The sequence below is a fragment of the Mesoplodon bidens genome (assembly GCF_964165515.1).
Source record: "Mesoplodon bidens genome assembly, chromosome: 9".
NCBI lineage: Eukaryota > Metazoa > Chordata > Mammalia > Artiodactyla > Ziphiidae > Mesoplodon > Mesoplodon bidens.
Window position 1 is genome coordinate 51824367 of NC_138166.1, and position 23064 is coordinate 51847430.

The 23064-nt window shown below is 38.2% G+C and overlaps 1 protein-coding gene across 4 annotated transcripts in view; it reads right to left on the minus strand.

Annotated features, from left to right (window-relative positions):
* The window catches only part of CDK14 (cyclin dependent kinase 14), a 591337-nt gene that overhangs the window by 100354 nt on the left and 467919 nt on the right, over positions 1 to 23064 (minus strand). For all 4 annotated transcript variants that reach the window (XM_081243419.1, XM_081243417.1, XM_081243420.1 and 1 more), the window contains one exon: positions 19250 to 19298. In XM_081243419.1, the coding sequence (XP_081099545.1) occupies positions 19250 to 19298 (49 nt within the window). The remainder of the gene's footprint in view (positions 1 to 19249; positions 19299 to 23064) is intronic.

Here is a 23064-nt window from a genome sequence, read left to right on the forward strand (position 1 = left end):
AGAGCAGTTACAAATCTCATCAACAGAGGCTGGTTTTGGAAGGTGATATCTGCTTCACCATAATGGAACGGTGTGTCCTTTGACTGTAAACAATGCTAAGAATAGCTCCTGAAAGGTATCATTTTGTGTGATATTATTTCACCAAAAGAGAAGAAAAAATATTCTTTAATCCTGAACAAAACCTCTTCAAAGTTTACTTCTTCAAAACCTCTCAATAAACCTTTCACTGAGAACTGAAAATATAACTTAGTAATGCAATAAATGCCCTAACAAATATATCAGATTTTTCACTTAATGCTTTTTACAGGCTTAAACCAAATGGACTAAAAGGAAATCACCTTTTACAGTCTGACTCCTACAGGAAGAATGCCTTGCTGTTATGCTTTTTAAAGAAGGCATGGTGAATTTATATCAACTTTGGCAAATCTTGAGGCATGATAAAAGGAAGAAAAATATCAGTGCAGTTAACATTCCACAGAACTCTTTCTTCACATGTTTATTTCCTTAGAGGCTGGACATGATCCAAGATAACAAGAAAAATTTAAAAAGGGAAGTTTATTTTTTAAGGCAAACAACATACAGTTTAGCATCCTGAGCTGATATAGAAGAGAGAATGTTTCCTTACCCCCTAAAAAAAAAAATAAAAGAATTGTTGTCTTGTAGGTTAAAGATATTAGATGGTTAGGATTGGAGAAAATCACCAAGGCCAGTTCTCCCATTTAAATAAATATGAACAAAAATTCAGTTAGATCAGAGCTTATGGGTTATTAAAGTTTGGTTCTGGGCAAATGAAAAATATATTTTCTGTGGACTATCATTTCAGCTTCTTTATCTTATGACATTGCATCTGGAATTTGAAAATATATGATTTCATTATGATACAAGAAGAACTGGCCTGTGCGTTTATGTGTAAAACAAGACTTGGATTAAGACTGAAGAGTTGGGTGTCCTCTACAAGGGCCTGATGATCTTTAGGAAGAAAAGTCAAATAGCTTTTAATACTTACTGCTCCTACAAAGGAGCCTCCTATCTTCCCCGTCACAGACCTTCTTGCAGGCCGCACACTGAACCAACTACCTGTTGAACTATCTGATTTCCCTTGATTATCACAAAGGACATGATCAGCCAGCAAATGACATCCTTGTTCTAAATACTATGAGAAGGTATACAAAAGAGATGAAGCATCTATTGAGGATTTACTGTGTGCTAGAGACTTTTCACAAGTCGTCTCCCTTATTCTGCATCCCCAGCTATGAGATGAACATAATTATCCCTCCTTATAGATGAGGGAACTGAGGCTCAGAGAGGAGAAGCCATACAGCCAGAGTCACACAGTAAATGAGGGTAGAGCATGTTACGTGCTTCAGATGCAGATGCTCTCTTCTCTGTATCATCCTTCTTAAAGCTCTGTTTATATCTTTTTTTCCTCTCATTATAAAAGTAAGACATGATCATTCTAGAGAATTTAGAAACATATAAGAGAAATCCTGAAACATATAAGAAAAAATAAAAACTTCTCATAAGTCTATAATTCAGATAAATGATTTTTTTATCAACTCGATGTTTACTTCTATGTGTATAGGTCTGAGCAAACACATCATTTTATCTTTGTAATTTTTATCACGGTGTACATTTTTTCCACATAAAATTTCCTTTCAAAACCTGCATTTAAAAAGCTCTCTTTAAATTCCTAAAAGTCAAACTTAAGCCCATATTGAGGTCATATTAGTTTCTGGGGGTCAGGAATCCTGAAACAGCTGAACTGGATAGTTCTGGCTCAAGGTCTCTCACAGGGTTGCAGTCAAGGTGACGTCCAGGGCTACAGTCATTTGAAACTTGACTGGGCCTGGTGAATCCACTCCCACGTGGCTCACTCACATGGCTGTTGGCAGGAGACCTTAGTTCCTCACCATGGGGGCCTCTCCCAGATGGAGGAACTATTCACATGACGTGGCAGCTAGCTTCCCCAGAGTCAGTGAACCAAGAAAGAGGGACACAGCTAAGATGGGAACCTCAATCTTTTAGAACCTAACCTTGGAAATAATGTGCCATCATTTCTGCCATATACTACTGGTCACCAAGACCAGTCCTAGTAGAATGTGGGAGGGACTACCCAAGGGTGTGAAGACCAGAAGACAGGGACCACTGGGGGGCCATCTTGGAGGCTGCTAAACCATAATGGTGATTATAGAAGAGATCTGGGTTTTCTTTTAAACTGTGGCAAAATATATGTAACCTAAAATTTGCCATTTTAAGCACTTTCAAGTGTACAATTCAGTGGCATTAATTGCATTTACAATATTGTTCAACCATCACCAATATCCATTTCAAAATCCTTTCATAATCCTAAAAAGAAACTCTATACTAATTTAGCAACATATTTTTATTAAAATAATGTGACAATAATACTAAAGATAATTTTTGTAAAGTAGAAAAACAATCACCCAAAATTCTGTTACCCTAACACAACTATTTTTATCTCTTATATTATATTTTGATCACAGTTCACAGACAATTTTAGAGTTAATATGCTAGTATGCATAAAATTTTTTATTCTGCTTTTTTCAGAGAACATATGAAGCATTCCCTATGTTTTCCAAGTCTTCATAATACCGTCCTAACATTGTGTAATATTCCACTGGGGTTGAGGAACCATGATATACTAATATTTCCCCATTCCCTTAATCTTGGTTAAGTTGGTACCAAGTCTTTTAAAATAATTTAATATACAACACAGTAATGAGTATCTTTGGGCAACTAGGTTTTTACTCCAATGATTTGTTTTCTTGGGAGAAACACTAAAGAGTCAGGTTACTAGGTCATAAACTTAATTCCCCAGGCCTCCTATTGGAAGTAATATCGCAACTGTAGCCTACAAGGCCTTTCCTCACCCCCTTTGCCTCCAGTCTCCAATCTCATCTCTTCTCACTCTCCTTACACTCACTACACTCTTACCACCTTCATTCTTCAACACATATTTCTTGAGCACCTACTATGTGATGGGCTCTGTCATAGATACAAAGGATATAAAGGTAAACAACATAGTCAAAATCCCAGCCTTCATATGGCTTACAATTTTCCAATGCTATTCCTCTTTTTAAAAAGAAATCATACTGCCATGTCTTCATGTACTTATCACTCTTTGAGATTGCTTATTTTATTACTTGTTTATTGTCCTAGATACTATAGAAGGTAAAGCCCGTGAGAATGGGAACCTCATCTGTGCATTCCCAAGCACCCAGAACTTTTAGATGACGGTAAATCATATTTCTTGAATGTGCCACAAATGAGTATCTTTACAGCTTTTAATGTTTCCATGATGTTTTCTACATTGTTTATCAGTTTACAGTGCCATTAGCAGTAAATAAATGTATCCATTTCTCTATAACCTGACCAGCACTGGAGTTTAGGAAGGAGGAGGTTATGGATCTGGGGGAATGGGTGCTAATGAAGGGTTGTTTGATGGACAGCATAGAAAACACTGAAGCTATCTTTCGGCTTTTTAAAATATTACATTAAAATGTAATTTATCTTGATTACTATGTTTTTTTTGGAGGGGGGCATCACCTTAAATTCTGAACCCAAGCTGAGTACCTTAGTTGCCTCATCCTAGCCTCAGTCCTTCTGTGAATAAAATGGCAAATGAGGGATATATTTACAGATTTGCTCTTGAGTCTACAATATAATTGAGGACAGGGAAATAGACTTTCTAAAATAAGCTGAAATGTTACTATCAGAAAATGTAGAGAACTATCTGAGACCTATTTTCAGGATTAAATGAGATAATGCGGACAGAGCATTTGGCATGCTATAGGCACATCTATGTCTACCATGAACAAGTGCAGCTGTTGATATTTATAATAAATATTACTGCTGCTGCTCTACCACTTCTATGCATGTAAAAAATTAAACTGACCCTATTAAATGCAGTAAAAAGGAGTCTTTTCAGACTATAATATTCTTTCCCACATCAGAGTATATCCCTAAAACTCCTTTGGTAGGAAACACCTCATTGGGAGACTTACAACTAATGGAAAAAAGAGGAGAATCAAAGTTATGAGTAAATTTATACAAAAAAGATCTCATCATTTTTAAATGCTCACTAAAATAAAACAATGAAGAGCATTTTAAGTAAAAATACTTTCAATATTATTTTACATACCTTAAGATGGAAATGTTTTCCTGTTAGATATGCTGCAGGATCTGCCTCTTATTTTAAGATTTTGTAAATGTGTTTTGCTGTGTTACAATACCAAGGCATACTGCCTTCTTTGCCAGTCTCCCCCTTACTCTGACTATGTATGTGTCCTCTTTCTAAATGCCCAATGTCTTCCTTGTTCTATGGCTCACCATATGGCCTGTCTTATATGTCTTGATTTCCTTCTGCCTAGCAGCCCTAGGGTGCTGACCTCAATTTCAGATTTATCAAGACAACAAAGTGAAAACATTTCTGTTTCTCTACCATCGTCATTCCTCCTTTCCTCTTCCCAACCCTACTGTTCAAATGATCTCCAAGTAGAGTGACTCACCAACATCTGAACCAGGGCCCTCAGAGCTGTAGAACATCAAGCTGACATGTACTAAAATACTGAGTAACTGCAACGCGTGTTTGGAGAGGGATTACTGTAATTATTTACGGGGCCAGGGCTGATGCTAAGGTTAGTATGAAGAAAACATTTTTTTGGTGTGTTTGTTTTCATTTTGAGGTTCAAGACCTGGAAAATGATTTATACTACTCTGTGATGTAATGTGTGCTACAAATATGAGAGCCATCAGAGGAGAGATTTTTAAATTTTTAGAAAAAATATTTCATATATTTCCATCAAAAGAAAGCATTTCCTCCTACATTAGAATGTGCAATTTAAGGAGTGATTTTTTAGTAATGAACCTGCAGAGTGAATTCCAACTAGAGAAGAGTTAAGAACTGGTACCTTACATTCTTCTCCTAGTTCCAAGCTTTTGCCTTTTACCCTTCATTTTCTCTCTATATACCTATATGAACCTGCACATGATTGCATCACTGTTATCAAATAATCTAAAGTGCTTCTGGAGGTTGCAAATGGCTGTTCTCAGCATAGTTGCTACATTAGAGAGACTTTAGACTAATGACTTCCCTGCAGATAACTCACATGTCCATTAACAGGAAGCTGACCAAGTCTCAAAATGGCAGGGAACTGGCTTTGTGCACAGGAGTCCAGTCTTAAAGCTCATTACTAACAGAGTGTTGACAAGGACTTCATGATCCCTTCCTATTTTGCTCTCTTGTGCCCTGTGGTGTGGGGTTGCCTAGCCTTTTCCCAGAGGCTGGTCTCTTAAAGAATAATGTGGCTACCAATCATCCTTGCTTTCCTCTCTCATCATGTGAAGAGGTTGTGGATCTGGGGGCACGGGTGCTATAAAGAGTGGTTTGATGGTGAGCATACAGTACGCTGAGGCTGTCTTTTTTTTTTTTTTTTTAAAGGGCTCTTTATTTTTTTTAGTAATTTATTTATTTATTTTTGCTGTGTTGGGTCTTCGTTTCTGTGCGAGGGCTTTCTCTAGTTGTGGCAAGCGGGGGCCACTCTTCATCGCGGTGCGCGGGCCTTTCACTATCGCGGCCTCTCTTGTTGCGGAGCACAGGCTCCAGACGCGCAGGCTCAGTAGCTGTGGCTCACGGGCCTAGTTGCTCCGTGGCATGTGGGATCCTCCCAGACCAGGGCTCGAACCCGTGTCCCCTGCATTAGCAGGCAGACTCTCAACCACTGCGCCACCAGGGAAGCCCCGAGGCTGTCTTTATTGAAAGTGAGCACAGCTTTTGGGTTGCACATTCCTTTACTCTTGCCTTTAACTCTACATTTGCCTCTTTATAGAAAATGATTTAAAATGAAGGGTGCCATTCCATATCCATTTGGGCTTAGAGGTCCCCCAAGTGGGCATAATTGCTGAGGTGTTTATCTTCTTGAGCACTAATTCTATCTTTTCAGCTGAAATAAAACTAAGGTAAAGGAATAGAATTAAAAAGCTGCATATTTATTATCATCTGGGGTCCAACTATTTATATGTGCCAGGTATATGGAGGGTGTTTTCAGTCATGTCTCTAACATGAGGTAGAAGCTAGTGGCATGACACAAACCATTAAAAAAGAAGTCTGCCATGTCTTAAAACCAACAATATCGGCATACTGTGGAAAACTAAGACATGCATTTGCAGATCATGTGTAAAAATATGGAAGCATTTAAAAAATGATTACTTGGGAACTAATAAGAAAATTTTAAAAGAATATTGAGGTCACTTTAGAGTGGATGGAACAAACATAGGCTTTCTTTGTAGTCAGTGTAAATAACTGTTGCATATGTATATGGGGGGGGAACATTCCAATTTAAGAAATATGCTAACTTGTGCCAAGCTTGTACGCAGTTTGACACATTTTAGCACGTTCTCAAGTTTTATTTCTATATTTAGGAAAAACCAGATCTAGAGGTAACAGAGCTTAGACGGTAAAATGGCCAGTGCCCTCAGAATCAGTGCTGTCCAAATGCCATGCTTTGAAACTCCATTCTGGATACCGAGGAGAGATATGTTCAATATTCAACAAAATTGAAGAATTTGAAAATTGAAAATCTCTCAGATGTTCTCAGAGAGAGAAAATCCTTGGTCAGAGTCAGAGGATTTGGATTTAAGCCTATAGCTATATGAGAAAGATATAAGCGAGAGAATAAAAGCCTGGGCAGTAGGTTTTTAGCTGCAAAATCTAACCCCCCTCACAATATATTCTGGTAAAACATTTGTTATAAACTGACCAGAAGTTATGCTCTATTCTGCACTGTTCAATTTGGCAGCCACAAGCCACAGATGACTATTTAAATTAATTAAAATTAAATAAGATAAAATTTCAGTTCCTCAATTGCACTAACCACAATTTTAAGTTACTCAATGGCCCCATATCAGACAGTGCAGATATAAAACATTCCTATCAATGCATAAAGATCTATTGGACAGTACTGCTCTATATCTTGCAAAGATCTGCTGCAGCTTCCAGAAATTTCTAAAATTAAAGAAAAAGAATTGTGTAGTTTATACACTGGGAGGATTTTAGTCTTTAGATGAAGAATAGAGATTGGATTGAGAAAATCAGTGAATGTAGCTATAGAGAAGGGGGCTAGGTCAGGGATTACTCCAAAGGTTTGCCGGCTGGTAGGAGAAAGAGCCTAAAATCACGATGGGTGGAAGATGTCCCTGTGGAAATGTGTTTCACTTCCTTGGGAAAAATAAGAGACATTAGATAGAATTCTTTCAGCATTACAACCTAAACGTAAGGGACATGAGGTAGCTGAATTCTAAGAAAGGAGAGTAAAGCCTGATTTGACTGCCAAATAAAATTAGAACTGTGGGTACAATTTAACTTTCAGTCAAGGGTGATAAGAAATGAGAGATAAATGGAAAAGTCCCATTTGTATTCATCTTTATAAATATAATGATGTGCTTAGTTCTATTTGGAGGCAAAGGCATGGAACCTGGTATAATCCTTAATTAGGTAGCCTCCAAGGTAGCTGAGCCAATTCATAAAAATTGTTGGCCATCCAAGTAGATGCCCAAAATGGCAGATGGGGCAGCTGATCAAACCATGGGGGCAGCACTGATTTTTCTACTTGAGATAGCTTACTTGCTTTGCTAAAGGGGGGAAAAAAAAAATCAGTTGGTTATCTCACACATGTTATGGAGATAAGTAGCTGGCCTCTAACCTTCCCCCCACCGAACATGCTGCCCTCTAGAGGCCACATGAATATACACATATGTAAAGATAGTGTATAAATAAGGCTCAGTTACATCCAAATTAATAGGATATGATGATCCTATTAATAAAGACATGGTGAAAAAGAGGGGAGGTGGTTGATTATATCTATTGTCTGAAAGGCTTTAGGATAAAGATGAGAAACAATCAACATTTATAAGCCTCTAATAAGCTTTACCTCTTCAGCTGACATAAATATGAGAAATCATAAATAGTTCTATAGTCCTATAATTGAATTTTCCTGGAGAAACTTAAAAGTATGTCAACAGTCACTTTTCCTTTGTTTCAACTAGGGAGGAGAGGGTGTGAAAGAAAGAGGAAGAAAAATGGTTGATGTGGTTTGACTGCTTTTACTAACATCTCCAAAGTTTATCAGTTTTGATCTGAAACAATATATTAAAACTTGGCCTTGAGTTGGGGAATAAAAGCCAATGAATTTAAGGAATATACATGATTTTGTCCCTGCTAAGAGTTTAATCTTTTAAACCTTGGCTGCAGTAAAGTGGTCAAAATCTGGCCTAAGAAATGAGAACTACCCTTCGTCTTTACTTCAAATCGATTCTTTCCCAACAGTCATGCCATAAACACACACACACAGCTGGTATGTTTATTGGTTTAGTCACTAAAGGATTTAGCTGGACAAACATCACAAAGATGATGGCTGATTTAATTGAATTTATGATCAAATGCTTTCCATTGCAGGAAGAGTGGGAAATCACTTATGGGGAATTTGAATAATTTAAGGGAAGTTCTCTATTTGGCATTATGTTTGTATATCAAGTCTTGAGGGATTAAATTCAGCTGAGGACTAGCAGAGAATTCACATACAGATATACAAAGATGCGCTGTATAATAATGCAGTGAGGGCCAGAATATTGATCTCTTTGTGTTAATATTTCTATTCATTTATATCTCATTTTTAGTCTGGGTAATAACATCCACACACATATACACTCACTATGAGACTTCAACTATAAACCACCACCGGATTTTTCTAATATCCCCCAAATGTTGAAATGATCTAAAAATGCTCTTTTAGGTAAGACAAAAAATAACTGATTTGTAGGATTGTATATGTGTGTGTTTAAGGCATTTTTATGTATTTTGTTGTTTTTGTCAAAGACAAAATAAAATCTATTGTTAAAGTCACTCCCATGACAAATGTAACATGGGAGTGACTTTAACAATACAAAGTAACATGGGACTTGTGCCTTACAGTATGGACTTGGCTCAGTGTCTGAAAGAAAAAAGCAGTTTCCTTTGGTGTCCCCTACCCATTTGCTTGTCAGTGATGATAGGTGAACCAGAGTAAGGCTATGCTCCCAGCCTTTATTCTCTGTGATTCTAGAGATAAGTCATCTACCCTCCCCATTTAGGAGCCATAACCAACAAGGATAATTACTTTTAGTATCACGAATGAAACCCTCGGGGTCAAGTGGATACCCAAGCTCTATGCACCTGGTTTAGACTTACCCATCAGTTCAGGTACAGAGTTCATGTACCTGTATGGAAAAGGTCTAAAAGATGCTTTGAACTTGGTAACAGTGTTTGTCTAAGGGCTTCTTTCAATTTAATTAGGAAAACTGTCTAATAGATATGTTTCAAGACTTAGGGTAAACCACACTTTTACATGAATTATGTACAATGCTATTTGTTAACACATCACTCTTAGGAAGGAACTGCTGGGGAAGAGGAATCTTGTTTCTACACATGAAATATTTTTTAAAAATCATCTGGTGACCGAGAAATTCAGCACATGCTCCTAGAAAGGTAGAAGGAATATTCCAGATGTTTGGGGGCCCTGTGTCGTAGCGGTACTCATGTTCAAGGACAACTACTTATCTCGAAATGAAATAGTTGGACTGGCAGGAGAGGGCAGGGCATGCCGAAAACCAGAAGGGGGATAAGCTGACATTCCTCACAACAATCGTGCCAAGGGTCTTAAAAGACTGAAAATCTAGGCTCAGATTGGTTAGTGAGCTTCCTGAATATTATATGGTTCAGTACTGGATCTGTGATTGGAACTTGGCCCCTATCATACCAAAGCTTATGTTACTTTCAGGTGTTTTCTTGCCATTTGCACTAAGAATGAGCTTTCTCAGGCATCTTTCCTCTTTTCTATTCCTTCTTGGTTTCTATCAACAATATTTATTGACCGTGTATTTTTACAGGGTCAGTAGGACCAGTGTCTACACAGCAGAAGTCAGATGCACTTGTCAACATGAATAGTTTATTAACTGTATCTTCACAATGAGTGGAAGTTGAGCCCCAGTTTTACAGAAAGTCTCCCCAAAGTATGAGGGGGACCCCTTGTCCCCACAAATGATTGGGCCCCTTATCCAATCCTAATTTTCATGAAAATCAACCAAGGTAAAGCGTGGAGTGGGTGACAGTGGATACAAAAGATGACATTGTTGTTCAAATCATCTCTCTCCAGTGACGACTTATGCTTGTCTTAATTCTGAGGCTGACAATTCACCAGATTCATAAACATTTTCTTAATCAAAAGGAAGTGATATAAATAAATGTTGAGGAAAGGGATCTCACAGCCAGTGTTTTTTAATAAATAAAGAGCAGTAAAAATTTCTGCATTTCTGTTCATGCTTCGGTTTTTTAAATGTGGAAAATTTCAATGTTCGGAAGCTGAAGAGTTAATATATGTACCCACAGGGGCCCATGAGAGGCTTATTTATAAAATGGACCTCCTCTTGGTAGCATCTTGTATGTGGTGAAGGGGAAGCTGAGACTTTTGGTGTTTTCTGAGCAGAGTTAGGGGAGATCAAGGGGGCCGGGAACAACAGCAAAGAGGTGAATTCTTCAGGGAGTTCAAAAAGGGTAGACAGCTGTGTGTCTAACCCCTAGCAGTTCCCAGCAGAAAAGAGAGAGAGAGAGAGAACAGGAGAAGGAGAAAGGAATGGAGTCGCCTGAAATAGGCAGTGCCCCTCAAGAAGGAACACCATGGCTCTTGGAAGCGAGGGGGAGGGGAAGGCATGTCTGCTAGGTGTTCTCTGATACCTCCACTATTCCCTCCTCAGATTTATCTCTTACTGGGTCCCCCAGAGCTATTATCTTCTCAGAGTGTTTACAAATAAAAGACAGAGGTGAGAAGCAAACACATCAAGCAAGATCCCCAGACACTTGAGTGCAAAATGCAAGGACTCTTGAGCATAGAATTTCCAAAGCATCAGACACCCACACTTGTATTACATTGGTGGGCACCTAAAATAAATGGATAGTTTACCTGTTGATCTACAGTTGTGCTGCCCAATTTGGTAGCCACCCATGGCGGCTATTTACATTTAAATTAATTAAATTTAAATGAAATTTAAGATTCAGTTCCTAAGCCACATTTCTAGTGCTCAATAGCCACAGGGGGCTAGTGGCTGCTGCTCTGGGAGGTGAAGATACAGATTTTCATCAACAGAGAAGGTTCTGCTGGACAGCACTGATCTAGAGGGGACAAAAATATCAGGCCAAACTTTTACCATCTCAGAGACTATGAGCTTTCCTGAGAATAATCTCTTTTTTTCTCTCTGCGGGGGTGGAAAATGATTTCTTCCTTATACATAATTTTGAGCATAGCTAATGTGAACCAGGCAACGTGGAACCATCAGAATCAGGGGCCTATGCTTGTCACCTGATGGGCCAGAGATCAGGCAAAACGGGCTGTGTCTGACCTGATGAGGGCTGGGTTCACCCCCCACCCCCTCTGCCTCACCCCATGACTCCTCACTGAGTAGGAAACCCCGGTACAACTCGTGAAAAGCAGAATGGCCCCAAAGACGCCCTCTCACCCATCCCTGAAGCCTGTGAATATGTTACTTTCCAAGGCAAAAGGGACTTGGCAGATGTAACTAAGGTTACAGATCTTAAAATAGAAAGGTGAACTTGGATTACAGAGTTTAGAAGCAGAGAACTTTCTCCAACTGGAGGCAGAAGAGATGGGGCAGAAGGGGAAGAGAGAGACTCGAAGCATGAGAAACACTTGTTGAATGGATGCTGCTTTAACGGAGGAGGTGGCAGGGTGATGTGGAATACACGTGGCCTTCAGGAGCTAGGGGAGGCTCTCAGCCGACAACCAGAGAGGAAACAGGACCTCAGCCCGACAACCGTAAGGAACTGAATTCTGCAAACTACCTGAATAAGCCTGGAAGCAGATTCTCCCCAAGAGCCTCCAGACAGGGCCCAGGCTACCAATACCTTGATTCTGGCCTTGTCAGACCCAGATCAAAGAAACCAGCTGAGCCCATCTAGGCTCCTGCCCAACAGGAGATGATAAATTGTGGCAATTTGTTATGACAGCCACAGAATACAAACATACCATTTTATGTTGTGGAGAAGCAGAGAACTTCCTCAGTTCACATGTCTAGCATCTGTTCTGGGGAACAGTTTGAGAAAACCTAATTCTATCGTCCTTCTTTCAGGGAAACGAGCAGCCCAGCTGCTCCTGGAAACTCTGTGCCGCTTCAGAAACATGGTTGGGTTTTATCCCTTAATGAGCTGGATGGCAGAAGGAAGGTTTTAGCTGCACCAGAAGTGTGTACTTTTGGATGAGGAGTCCAACACATAATCTGAAAGGATGAAAAACAATGGCTGTTGCCAACTCCCAAGCCTGGCACATACTGCCAATTAGTAAGCGAGAAAATGGATAGTTTCTGCCTATCAGAAGGGGAACAAAAAACTCATGCCTGAAAGATAGCGAACAGCATGGGGCCTGCCCTGGGCCATCACCAGGGGTTATTAATGTCAGCAAATTCTTTGCTACGAAAAGAAAAACATGGACAAGAAATCTGGCAATGACACAAAACGATAGAGCCTAATTTCCTGGGGCAGTGGGAACTGTGTGGAATGGGCGACAGATCCCACTAGCAGGGTCTGCGTGGGTGGCTGGCAGGCCTGTCATCTCCAGTACTTAGCTTGTCACAAACCTGCCTCTATCCCAATGGCACATTACCCAGCAATTACCTAGGACAGGCCCTAGTTGATGGTGTGGGTGGCCAGCCTGCTGCAAACACTGTTCCCCAGGAGAGAGGAAATCAGGTTTGTACTCTAGCCCAGCTCTCCCACTGCCAAAAAGCTAGACCAGCAATGAATGACGTTAGGTCCCAGAAGAGATCTCCTGACCCAAAGTCACAGTGAGAACAAAATAAAGTCAGGTAATGATAAGCCCACTTGAAGATCAGGGTTTTTTAAATGATAATATTTCTTTCACAAGATTCACTCTGGGGCATACCTCCAAGTTGTAATTCTCAATAGCACTAATCATTCGACCTCAGCAGGTTTCTTATTTCAAGCTCTAAAATGGAGACGATAATATCTGCCCAGACCACCTCCCAAGACTGGTATAAAGATATGAAGATGTGACAACATATGTGAACCCTACAGAGCAGAAGGCAGAGTCCGATGGTTGACTACCACCCCGTCAAGCCAGGACTATGGATTAACAAGTATACGTCAGGCCTTTGACTAGGTACGTCTTGCGTGTTATCACATTTATGCTGTTGCTGCTGTTACTGATCAGGGTTAGAGCTTTGGCAGATTGTCCAGCTCTCTCTTGGACAGCTTCCTCTTTGTCCTCCTGGCATCTGCCTCCAACCTGTGTCTCTGGACAGACCTTTATGCTGTCTTCTTTGACTCCCACCAAAGCCTGGAAAGCATCTCCTGTTTGAGGACCTCCTCTTTTTCCCCTTCAAGAATCCACTCTTCAATTTTCTAGAATTGCTCTCTGTTCAGTGGCAAGGGGTTTAATAGATCAGATAAACATCACACCTACCTAATGCTTTCAGTGACTGAACTAATGATTCATTCTTGTGAAATTGAATGACCCAAGAAATTGCTCTGAACTGCGACTTTTAAGCAGGCAGGTGAGACTTAGGGGCTTCCAAACAATACCGTGTGTGGGTGTCCAAGGTCACGACACGAGACTTGCTTGGATCTGATTGTCCAAGTGTTGAAAACTATATTTTCAAGGGTGTGGTAAGGAGCTACACCCCACGTAGCCTCCCAATGCTGAACTCAAGTCCCCAGAGCTGGGCAGTCGACAATTGCAGCTCCAGCTCATCCTCTGAGTGAAGAGAAAGGAATTCCAAAATGTCTGCTTTACTGTCTGCTTTAGAGCTTGTCACCCTCATAAACCCACCCCTAAAAAAGTGCATGGATGATGTAAAGAATAATTTCTTTGAAAATATGGTGAGAAGAAATCTTCAGGCACTAAATAAATTGAAATTGTTACTTTGAAGTAAACAGAATTATAACAAAAATGATCAACAATGAAAAAAACGTGAAACTGAAGAGGATTTAAAGATCTGGCTCAACTCAACGGCTCCTCCTAGCGTCAGTAACTGTACTTAACCGTCCTCTAACATTTCTAAGCAACTGTAGAGAAACTGAAAGCTTGAACTTACTGTGCAATATATTATTACTTTACAAAATTTTAGATCAACTTAGAACAATAAGCCAGAGTAGGAAACAGGGCTTTTCTTTCTTGAGAAGGCACCTATTTAAATCTTAATGGAATGCAATCAGACATGACAAGAAAAATACAATAGAGAACCACCAATATTAGTATACAGAGTGAAATTTATGTTATTTCTCTAAATATTATTTTAAATACATTATGCTTTATGTACATGTAGCACGACTTTCCAGCAAGTCATCTTTTTTAAAAATTAATTAATTTATTTGTTTTTATTTTTGGCTGTGTTCAGTCTTCGTTGCTGCACACAGGCTCTCTCTACTTGCGGCAAGCAGGGGCTACTCTTCATTGCGGTGCGCGGGCTTCTCATTGCGGTGGTTTCTCTTGTTGCGGAGCATGGGCTCTAGGTGCACAGCTTCAGTAGTTGTGGCACGTGGGCTCAGTAGTTGTGCCTCGTGGGCTTGGTCGCTGCGCGGCACGTGGGATCTTCCCAGACCAGGGCTTGAACCCATGTTCCCTGCATTGGCAGGCAGATTCTCAACCACTGTGCCACCAGGGAAGCCCAAGTCATCTTTAAAATATGTTTTGGGAGTTAATCATCGAATTAGATAAAAACACTCAAGGAAAGTCAAGTACACCAAGCTGGAAAACACTTCTAAAGCTCCTAAATTAGGGTTTGTGACTCTGCTGGTACCTTCCAATACGTGCAGGCAAATGTCTTCTTCTCTCTTTTTGCATTTCCATAAGGGTAGCCTCATTATAATGTCTCTGAATTTATTGCACATCTTAAAGTGTCGTCTGTTTTTAATTCTTAGGAGCAATCCAGTTGGACTTGCTAACCAGAAGGCTCATAAGCAGAACTACAGCACTGGGTGGAGGGGGCAGGACAAGCTGGCCTACACCTGTTCAAAGTCTATGGATGTGCTTTGCTTTATCAGCTATGACCTGTGTTTTCCAAATCTGTCTTCTGTGACTTGGTGGTTTATCCTTAGTTCTCTTTTTGCTACTTTCAAACCTCCAAAATTGTTCAGCTGCTAAAAAGTTCCAAAACAAGCAAATGCATTCCTGGAATCCTACCCTTAACTTTGCTGCAGAGCATACACTAAGGCTTCTTCTCCAGCCAAAATAATGAAAGATCTTTTAACTGGCTGAAATACTTGGTTGATTGCACATGCATGCCAATGTCAGACAACTATAAATAGAGAGATCAGGAAGAAAAATAGGGAGAGTCTTTATAACTCCAAGGAAATAAAATGGAATGTTTTGAAGGCCATCAGAAAGAACACGTATTTATAAAATTAAGATTTGTCTCCCTTTAGTCCAAAATCCTCTTCAAGCAGGAGAGAACCCACATGGATCATGCACTTCCAGTAGGAGGAAATAAAAGGACCTTCTTTTCTTTTTGAATATGTATTTATTATTCTCAATCCTATAATTAAGACTTCTTTATATTATCCTTTTGAGTTTAGATATCTGCTGGATCTTCTGATATTTTTCTCCTATCACTGCTTTGCTTCCCCAGAATACTAAAACATCCTTCAAAGGATAAAATTATGCCCATGGTTACTGGTATAAATGAAGTCAGCAGGGAATTGCATGGGTGTTACTTAGGGCAGACTTGGTCCCAAAATAAACTGGGTCACTTGTTACAGCTGTTCAAAGAGACTTGAGGATTCATTTCTCAAGAAATTTTACTCTCGGGCTTCCCTGGTGGCACAGTGGTTAAGAATCCGCCTGCCAATGCAGGGGACACGGGTTCGAGCCCTGGTCCGGGAAGATGCCACATGCGGCAGAGCAACTAAGCCCATGCACCACGACTACTGAGCCTGCGCTCTAGAGCCCGCGAGCCACAACTACTGAAGCCCGAGCGCCTAGAGCCCATGCTCCGCAACAAGAGAAGCCACCGCAATGAGAAGCCGCGCACCACAACGAAGAGTAGCCCCTGATTGCCGCAACTGGAGAAAGCCCGCACACAGAAATGAAGACCCAAAACAGCCAAAAATAAATAAATAAAGTTATTTAAAAAAAAAAAGAATTTTTACTCTCGTAGGCAGGTTAATATATCCACTAGCTTCAACAGCTGTGTTAATACATATTTTTAACATTGTTACTTAATTTTGAACAGCAACTTACATGTGTATATTAACCTGCCCATCTATAAGATTAACCTATCTAAATTGAATTCAAATTAGTCCTTGCAAATTAGCTCCCTTTATTTTGAACCTATTACTGCTGTACAAGAGGATTTATCAATCACTTTGGTTTCGTAATTGTGCTGTTGACAAATTAGTTAGCAGTAGGAAGAAAGCTAGCACTTGCTTAATAGTCTTTAAATGCAATTCTTCCGAATCTAGACCCCACTCTGAAGTGAGAGGTGGTGAAATGTCAATGATGGTTACAAGGTCACAAGTCTGTCTGTAGGAAGAATCAATAATATAATTAATGTCTGAATTCTCACTTCTCCCTAAATTGCATTGGGTTTGAACTGGCTGGAGGCTATAGCTTCGCTTTAAGGGTTCAGTACAAAACAGATACTAGAAAGTCATATTTTTATAATATTTTTAGTGGTGATTTTATTACTTAGTTTTTTTCTAAAATAAATCCTTAAGGCAACAAAAGAATAAGACTTATGGGGACTTGAAAATAGCATGGTTCTAAACAAGTCACGTTTATAATTTTAAAACTTTACTTCAAGCTCAGCATTTAATATTTTCTCTAAAATATTTTTAAAGAAATCGAAGGGTGGGACTCTCTTAAATGACTCTGAATTAATTCTCGGGTTTTTAAAAAGCATATGTGATGATAGAAATTAAAAGAAAGATATTAACTACAATTCTATCAACGGATTTAGAAGACTTTACATTAAAATGTAATATTTCCTTCAGTATTTTAGACCTTGTTTTTGGTAGAAAAAATATAAATCCTATGTTCACGGAAAATGCAAATAATAAATATCTCTGAAGTGATATCTTAAAGAGAAACCGTGTTCTTATTTTGTGAAAAATCATATTCTGAAGAATTATCTGCCCTCAAAAGTAAAAGCGTATTTACTGAACCTAGCATCTTTTAAGAAAATTCAAAGATTGAGCACAATGCACACAGCTTTTAAAATTTCTAAAGCAGCAATACCAGAGGATCACGCAGCCTGATTTTTGTCAATGAAGTTAACTACTTCTGTTGTGACACGAACAGTACCTCTCACAGAAAGGAAAGCATCAGGTCTTAGGTGGTCAGAATGAAGCAAAGCAACGCAAAGCTTGAATACTACTTCAGTTGTCTTTTTCTTTTTGAAAGACATGAGATAACCTAGTTTCTCCTGAAATAGAGTAATGTAAATGGACAAAAGCATCTTCTCTGAGAGGCATCCCACTACTCACTTCCAATGGTTGAACAAGAAAGGCCATTCGTCTGGGCATATAGATGACAGGTGCTGAATACAATTTGCGAAAATGAACAGCTGGAGTGGGCCAGGTGTAAATGCTGTTGGGGTCACATCCACAAGGGGACAGTGGATGAACTATCACTCAGCATGGTCTACAGACCTCCCCCTCCCCCGTCCTGTCTTTTGTAGACTACTCTAAGTGGATAAAACTTGCCATTTATTTTTCTGGGTGATTTGGATGTCATTCTAGTTCTGTCCCTCTGAAGGAAGGAAACAGGGTTAGCTAAATTGAAGGCTATTCTCCACAAACGCCACTATACGTGGATTTGCCAGATTTTCCTGTTACTTCAGAGAAAGTGTTAGAGATTCAATGGCTTTGTCAAGAATTATTTCATAAAGTGGTTACCTGGTGGGACAAGACTTTTTGAGCTATTGCAAGAAATGTGTTTGATCATTTAACGAAGACAGGAACTGTTATATGTATATATTACCTGGTATATGAAAGCACTTAATTAAAATGTGTTACCACTGATCAGTGAAGTTAGGGTGCAGGAGGATAAAAGGGTGAGGAACACACAGAGAACGTTCCCTCCCAGCCGAGGGCGTGCTTCCTGTGGGAGATTCTAGATATTAAGAACTGACCCTTCAGATGGAAAATACGAAGTCTTGTGTTAGACAAAAGTAATTATACTGGTATGTTCTTCTTAGTATGAATTTAATCAAAATAAACTGCCAAATCTTTCAAATAATCCACTGAAGATTTTAATGTATTCATTCCATGAGTTCCTCACAGTAAGCTATCTGCTGTTATCTGACAGGATTGATTAAAGGCATTTTTATTATAAAAAGTTTTTCTTATTTTTTCCATAATTGATGGCATCTAAAATTAAACATGTCATAATGGTAAAAAGGGAGACAATAACACTAAATTCCCCATAGACAAAATTTTGTTATGACAAATTATAGTTTACTTAATCAAAGCAGATCTAGTTACCTTTTCCCTAATATAATGCTTGAAATGTGATACAGTCAAACAGAGTGACTCAATTACTCTGCTTCCCAACTTTCAATGATTTACTAGCAGGTTGGCTTGCTATAAAAGACCCCTGAATAACTTGAGACACCCAGATCTTCAGATGTCATCAAATTTCGAAACCAATAAATAAAGCTATTTCAACAAGGTCAGATGAGAGATTAAATAAACAGAGTCCATGTATTTCAAGTGATACGTGTGCTTAGCTTCCCAATAAAGCTCAGGGGAAAAATAGGTAAACTAAAAACATTTGAAAGATCAGTTTTATCTAGCTCAAAGGTTGTCACCAACATTATTTAGATTAGAAAGTAAGTTGGTATATTGTACTTAAGAAATGCTATTTTGCTGATGCTAAAACATTTCTTGCAATCTAGTTAGAAGAAGAGTGACCACAGTGAATTTCAGGATTAACAACTCTGAATCAATACTATATCGCTCTGGGAACTCAAATTCACAGAGTGTTGGCTCAGGTGGAACATGGGGGCTGGTACACAGTTAGGGCTTAATAACTGTTTAATGCTTAAACGAATGGATGAACAGACAATTGGGTGAACAAATGAAAGAAAGTCATCACAAATTTATCAGGAGAGTTTTAAAAATTAAGAGGGAGAAAAAGAGAACGAGTATAATCTGTATAAAAAAACTTACTTATTCCATGCTTGTCTAAGGTTTTTAGAGCTGTACAGGGTAAAGCGTTCTGAAATAAAAAAGAAAAATGATAAACAATCTTTGTTTCAAAAGTCTATATTGCCAGTATGTTAAAAAAAAAAAAAACTTTAAAAAAGCTACTATTTAGCCATAGTTATGCTAGACATGCTAGGTCTTCACCTTAGATTAAACAAAAGAGTAAAACAGGAAGAGCTAAACATTTTAAACAATGAAGCATTATTTTCTTTTGTCTGGGGTGATTTGTTTCAAAATCTGGTTTCCTAGTAATTATTTCTTAGAATAACTAAGTTTTAATTGGGTTGAAAAAAGAAATGCAAATTCCAAATATGCAAACTGTAGGTAGATTTATAGAAGAATATTGCCACATTGGTCCAGTGAAACCTGCTGTTTTTTCTATGAAGAAATCTCTGACCAAACACAGTAGTGCTGGCTCTCCTTGCTTTACACATACTCAAAGCCAAACCACCAATGTCCTATAGTGTATACTTACATTTACCATTGAACAATCTTTATATTTTAAAAATGAAAACACAACATGTTTGTTTTACCAAGTTAGACAATAAAGTGGCACAGAATATATATTAATAATCTCTTCTCCTGCTCCCCATTTTTCACTCCTGACGATATAGCAATTGTTAATGGCTTGGTATGTATGTCTCTTTCCACATATTTATGTTTATAAATACAAATCTATCCATATATACAAATATATATATATATATATATATATATATATATATATACTATTTTAATTTTTAAATGCATTGTACAATAAACATTCTCTGAACTTTTTTAGGCATCTAATAATACATAGTGAATAGTCGTTTGAATAAAATAATATGTAACAATTGTTTTAAATCTGTGTAATATTCCATAGGGTAGAAGTACATAAATTATTGGACCATTCTCCTACTGATGAAAATTTAGGTAGTTTCCAGCCTCTTTTTTCTTAAAAACAATGTTTCAATAAATAATCCTTGCACATCTATGTCTATATACTGATGCTTTCTTTTCTGTCAAATAGATTCCCCAATATAGAACTGCCTGGCAAATGGTATGCATATTTCACATTTTAATAGCTGCTGACAGATTACTTTTCATTTTCCCACCAGCAATAAAAAAATAATGTCTCTTTTATATTATGCATTCCTGGGATGCAAGGATGGTTCAATATATGCAAATCAATAAATGTGATACATTATGTTAACAGAATGAAAGATAAAAATCACATGATCCTCTCAATAGATGTAGAAAAAACATTTGACAAAATTCAACATCCATTCATGATATAAACTCTCAATATATTGGGTATAGATGGAACATAACTCAACACAATAAAGTCCATACATGACAAGCCCACAGCTAACAACATACTGGATGGTGAAAGGCAGAACTCTTAGAGGAAAAGACAAGGTGGCTACTCTCACCATTCCTGTTCAACACACTATTGGAAGTCCTAGTCAGAACAATCAAACAAGAAATAAACAAAAAAAACCCCAAAACCCAACCAAACAAACAAACAAAAAAAACATATCTTAATTGGAAATGAAGAAGTAAAATTGTTGCTGTTTGCAGACGACATGATTTTTTTATATATAGAAGATCTTAATAAAGACTCCACCAAAAACTTGTTAGAACTAATCAACAAATTCAGGGCAGTTGCAGGACATAAATTCAATATACAAAAATCAGTTGCATTTCTATATACTAATAATGATTAATCTGAAAAGGAAATAAACAATCCTATTTACAATAGCATCAAAAAATATAAAATACCTAGGAATAAATTCAGCAAAGTAGGTAAAAGATCTGTACACTGAAAACTATAAGACATTGATGAAAGAAATTGAAGAAGACACAAATAAGTGGAAAGATAGTCCATACTCATCATTGGAAGAATTAATACATTGGTAAAATGTTCATACTACCCAAAGGCATCTATAGATTTAACTCAATCCCTATCAAGATTCCAATGGCATTTATTTTTTTTACAGAAATAGAAAAAAGCAATCATAAAATTCATATGGAACCACAAAAGACCCTGAATAGCCAAGGCAATATTGAGAAAGAAGACCAAAGTTGGAGGTATTACACTTCCTGATTTCAAACTATATCAAAATGCTATAGTAATATACGTACTATGGTACATATATATGCCAGTATGATACTGGCATAAAAACAGACACATAAGACTAATGGAACAGAATTGAGAGCCCAGAAATAAACTCATGCATATATATGGTCAATGTTTGACAAGGGAACCAAAATACTCAGTGGAGAAAAGATAGACTCTTTAATAAATGGTGCTGGGAAAATAATGATACTCACATGCAAAAGAATGAAACTGGACCTCTATCACTCACAAAACCTGGAAAAGGATTAAAGACTTACGTAAGACCTGAAACCACAGAAGAAAACCAGGAAAAATCTCTTTGACTTTAGTCTTCATAATGATTTTATGGATACAACACCCAAAACACAGGCAGCAAAAGCAAAAATAAACAGGTGGAACTACATCAATCTAAAAAGCTTCTACACAGCAAAAGAAACAATAAACAAAATGAACAGGCAAGGTACAGAATGGGAGAAAATATTTGCAAACTACATATCTGAAAAATGGCTTATCTAAAATACAGAAGGGACTCATATAACTCATTAGCAAAAGAGCAAATAATCCAATTAAAAAATGGGCAAAGGACCTGAAGAGACATTTTTCCAAGGAAGATATTCACATGGCCAAGTACATGAAAGGGTGCTTGATCTCACTAATCATCAGGGAAATTCAAATCAAAACCACAATAAGATATCATCTCACACCTGTTAGAATGGCTGTTATTGAAGGGATGAGATAACAAGTGCTTGTGAGAATGAGGAGAAAAGGGAACCCTTGGGCACTGCTGGTGGGAATTTAAACTGGTACAGCCATTATGGAAAAGAGTATGGAGTTTTCTCAAAAAAATTAAAAATAGAATTACCACATGATCCAGCAATTGGGTACATATTTGAAGGGAACTAAAGAGATTTCTGCACCCCTATGTTCATTGCAGCATTATTTACAGTAGCCAAGACATGGAAGCAACCTAAGTGTCCCCTGATGGATGAATGGATAAAGAAGATGTGGCGCATGTACACACCGGAATGTTACTCAGCCATAGAAAGGAAGGAAATTTTGCCACAACATGGATGGACCCTGAGGGCATTATGCTAAGAGAAATAAATCAGACAGAGAAAGACAGATACTGTATGGTCTCTCTTCTAGGTGGAATCTAAAGAATACTCAAACTCATAGAAGCAGAGAACAGGCAACAGAAGTGGTTGCCAGAGGTGGGGCATAGGGTTGGAGGTGGGGAAATAGGTGAAAGTAATCAAAGGGTACAAACTCCCAGTTATAAGATGAATAAGTTCTGGGGATGTAATGTAAAGCATGGTGACTATAGTTAACAATACTGCACTGAATATTTGCAAGTTGCCAAGAGAGTAGATTTTAAAATTTCTCACTCAAAAAAAAAAAATTGAAACTATGTGAAGTAATGGATGTGTTAACTAAACTTATCATGGCAATCATTTTGTAATATATACACATATAAAATCACTGTGCTGTACATCTTAGACTTACACAGTGCTTTATGTCAATTATACCTCAATAAAGCTGAGGGACAAGACAGTGTTCTAGCGAAATAAAACACGGAGGTATGATGTAGAGTGACCAGTGTGAGAGGGACACTTCAGGTTGGGTGATGAAGGAAAATGAGTTGCAAATAAAAGTCAACCAACACAACAAACAAAGTTCCTAC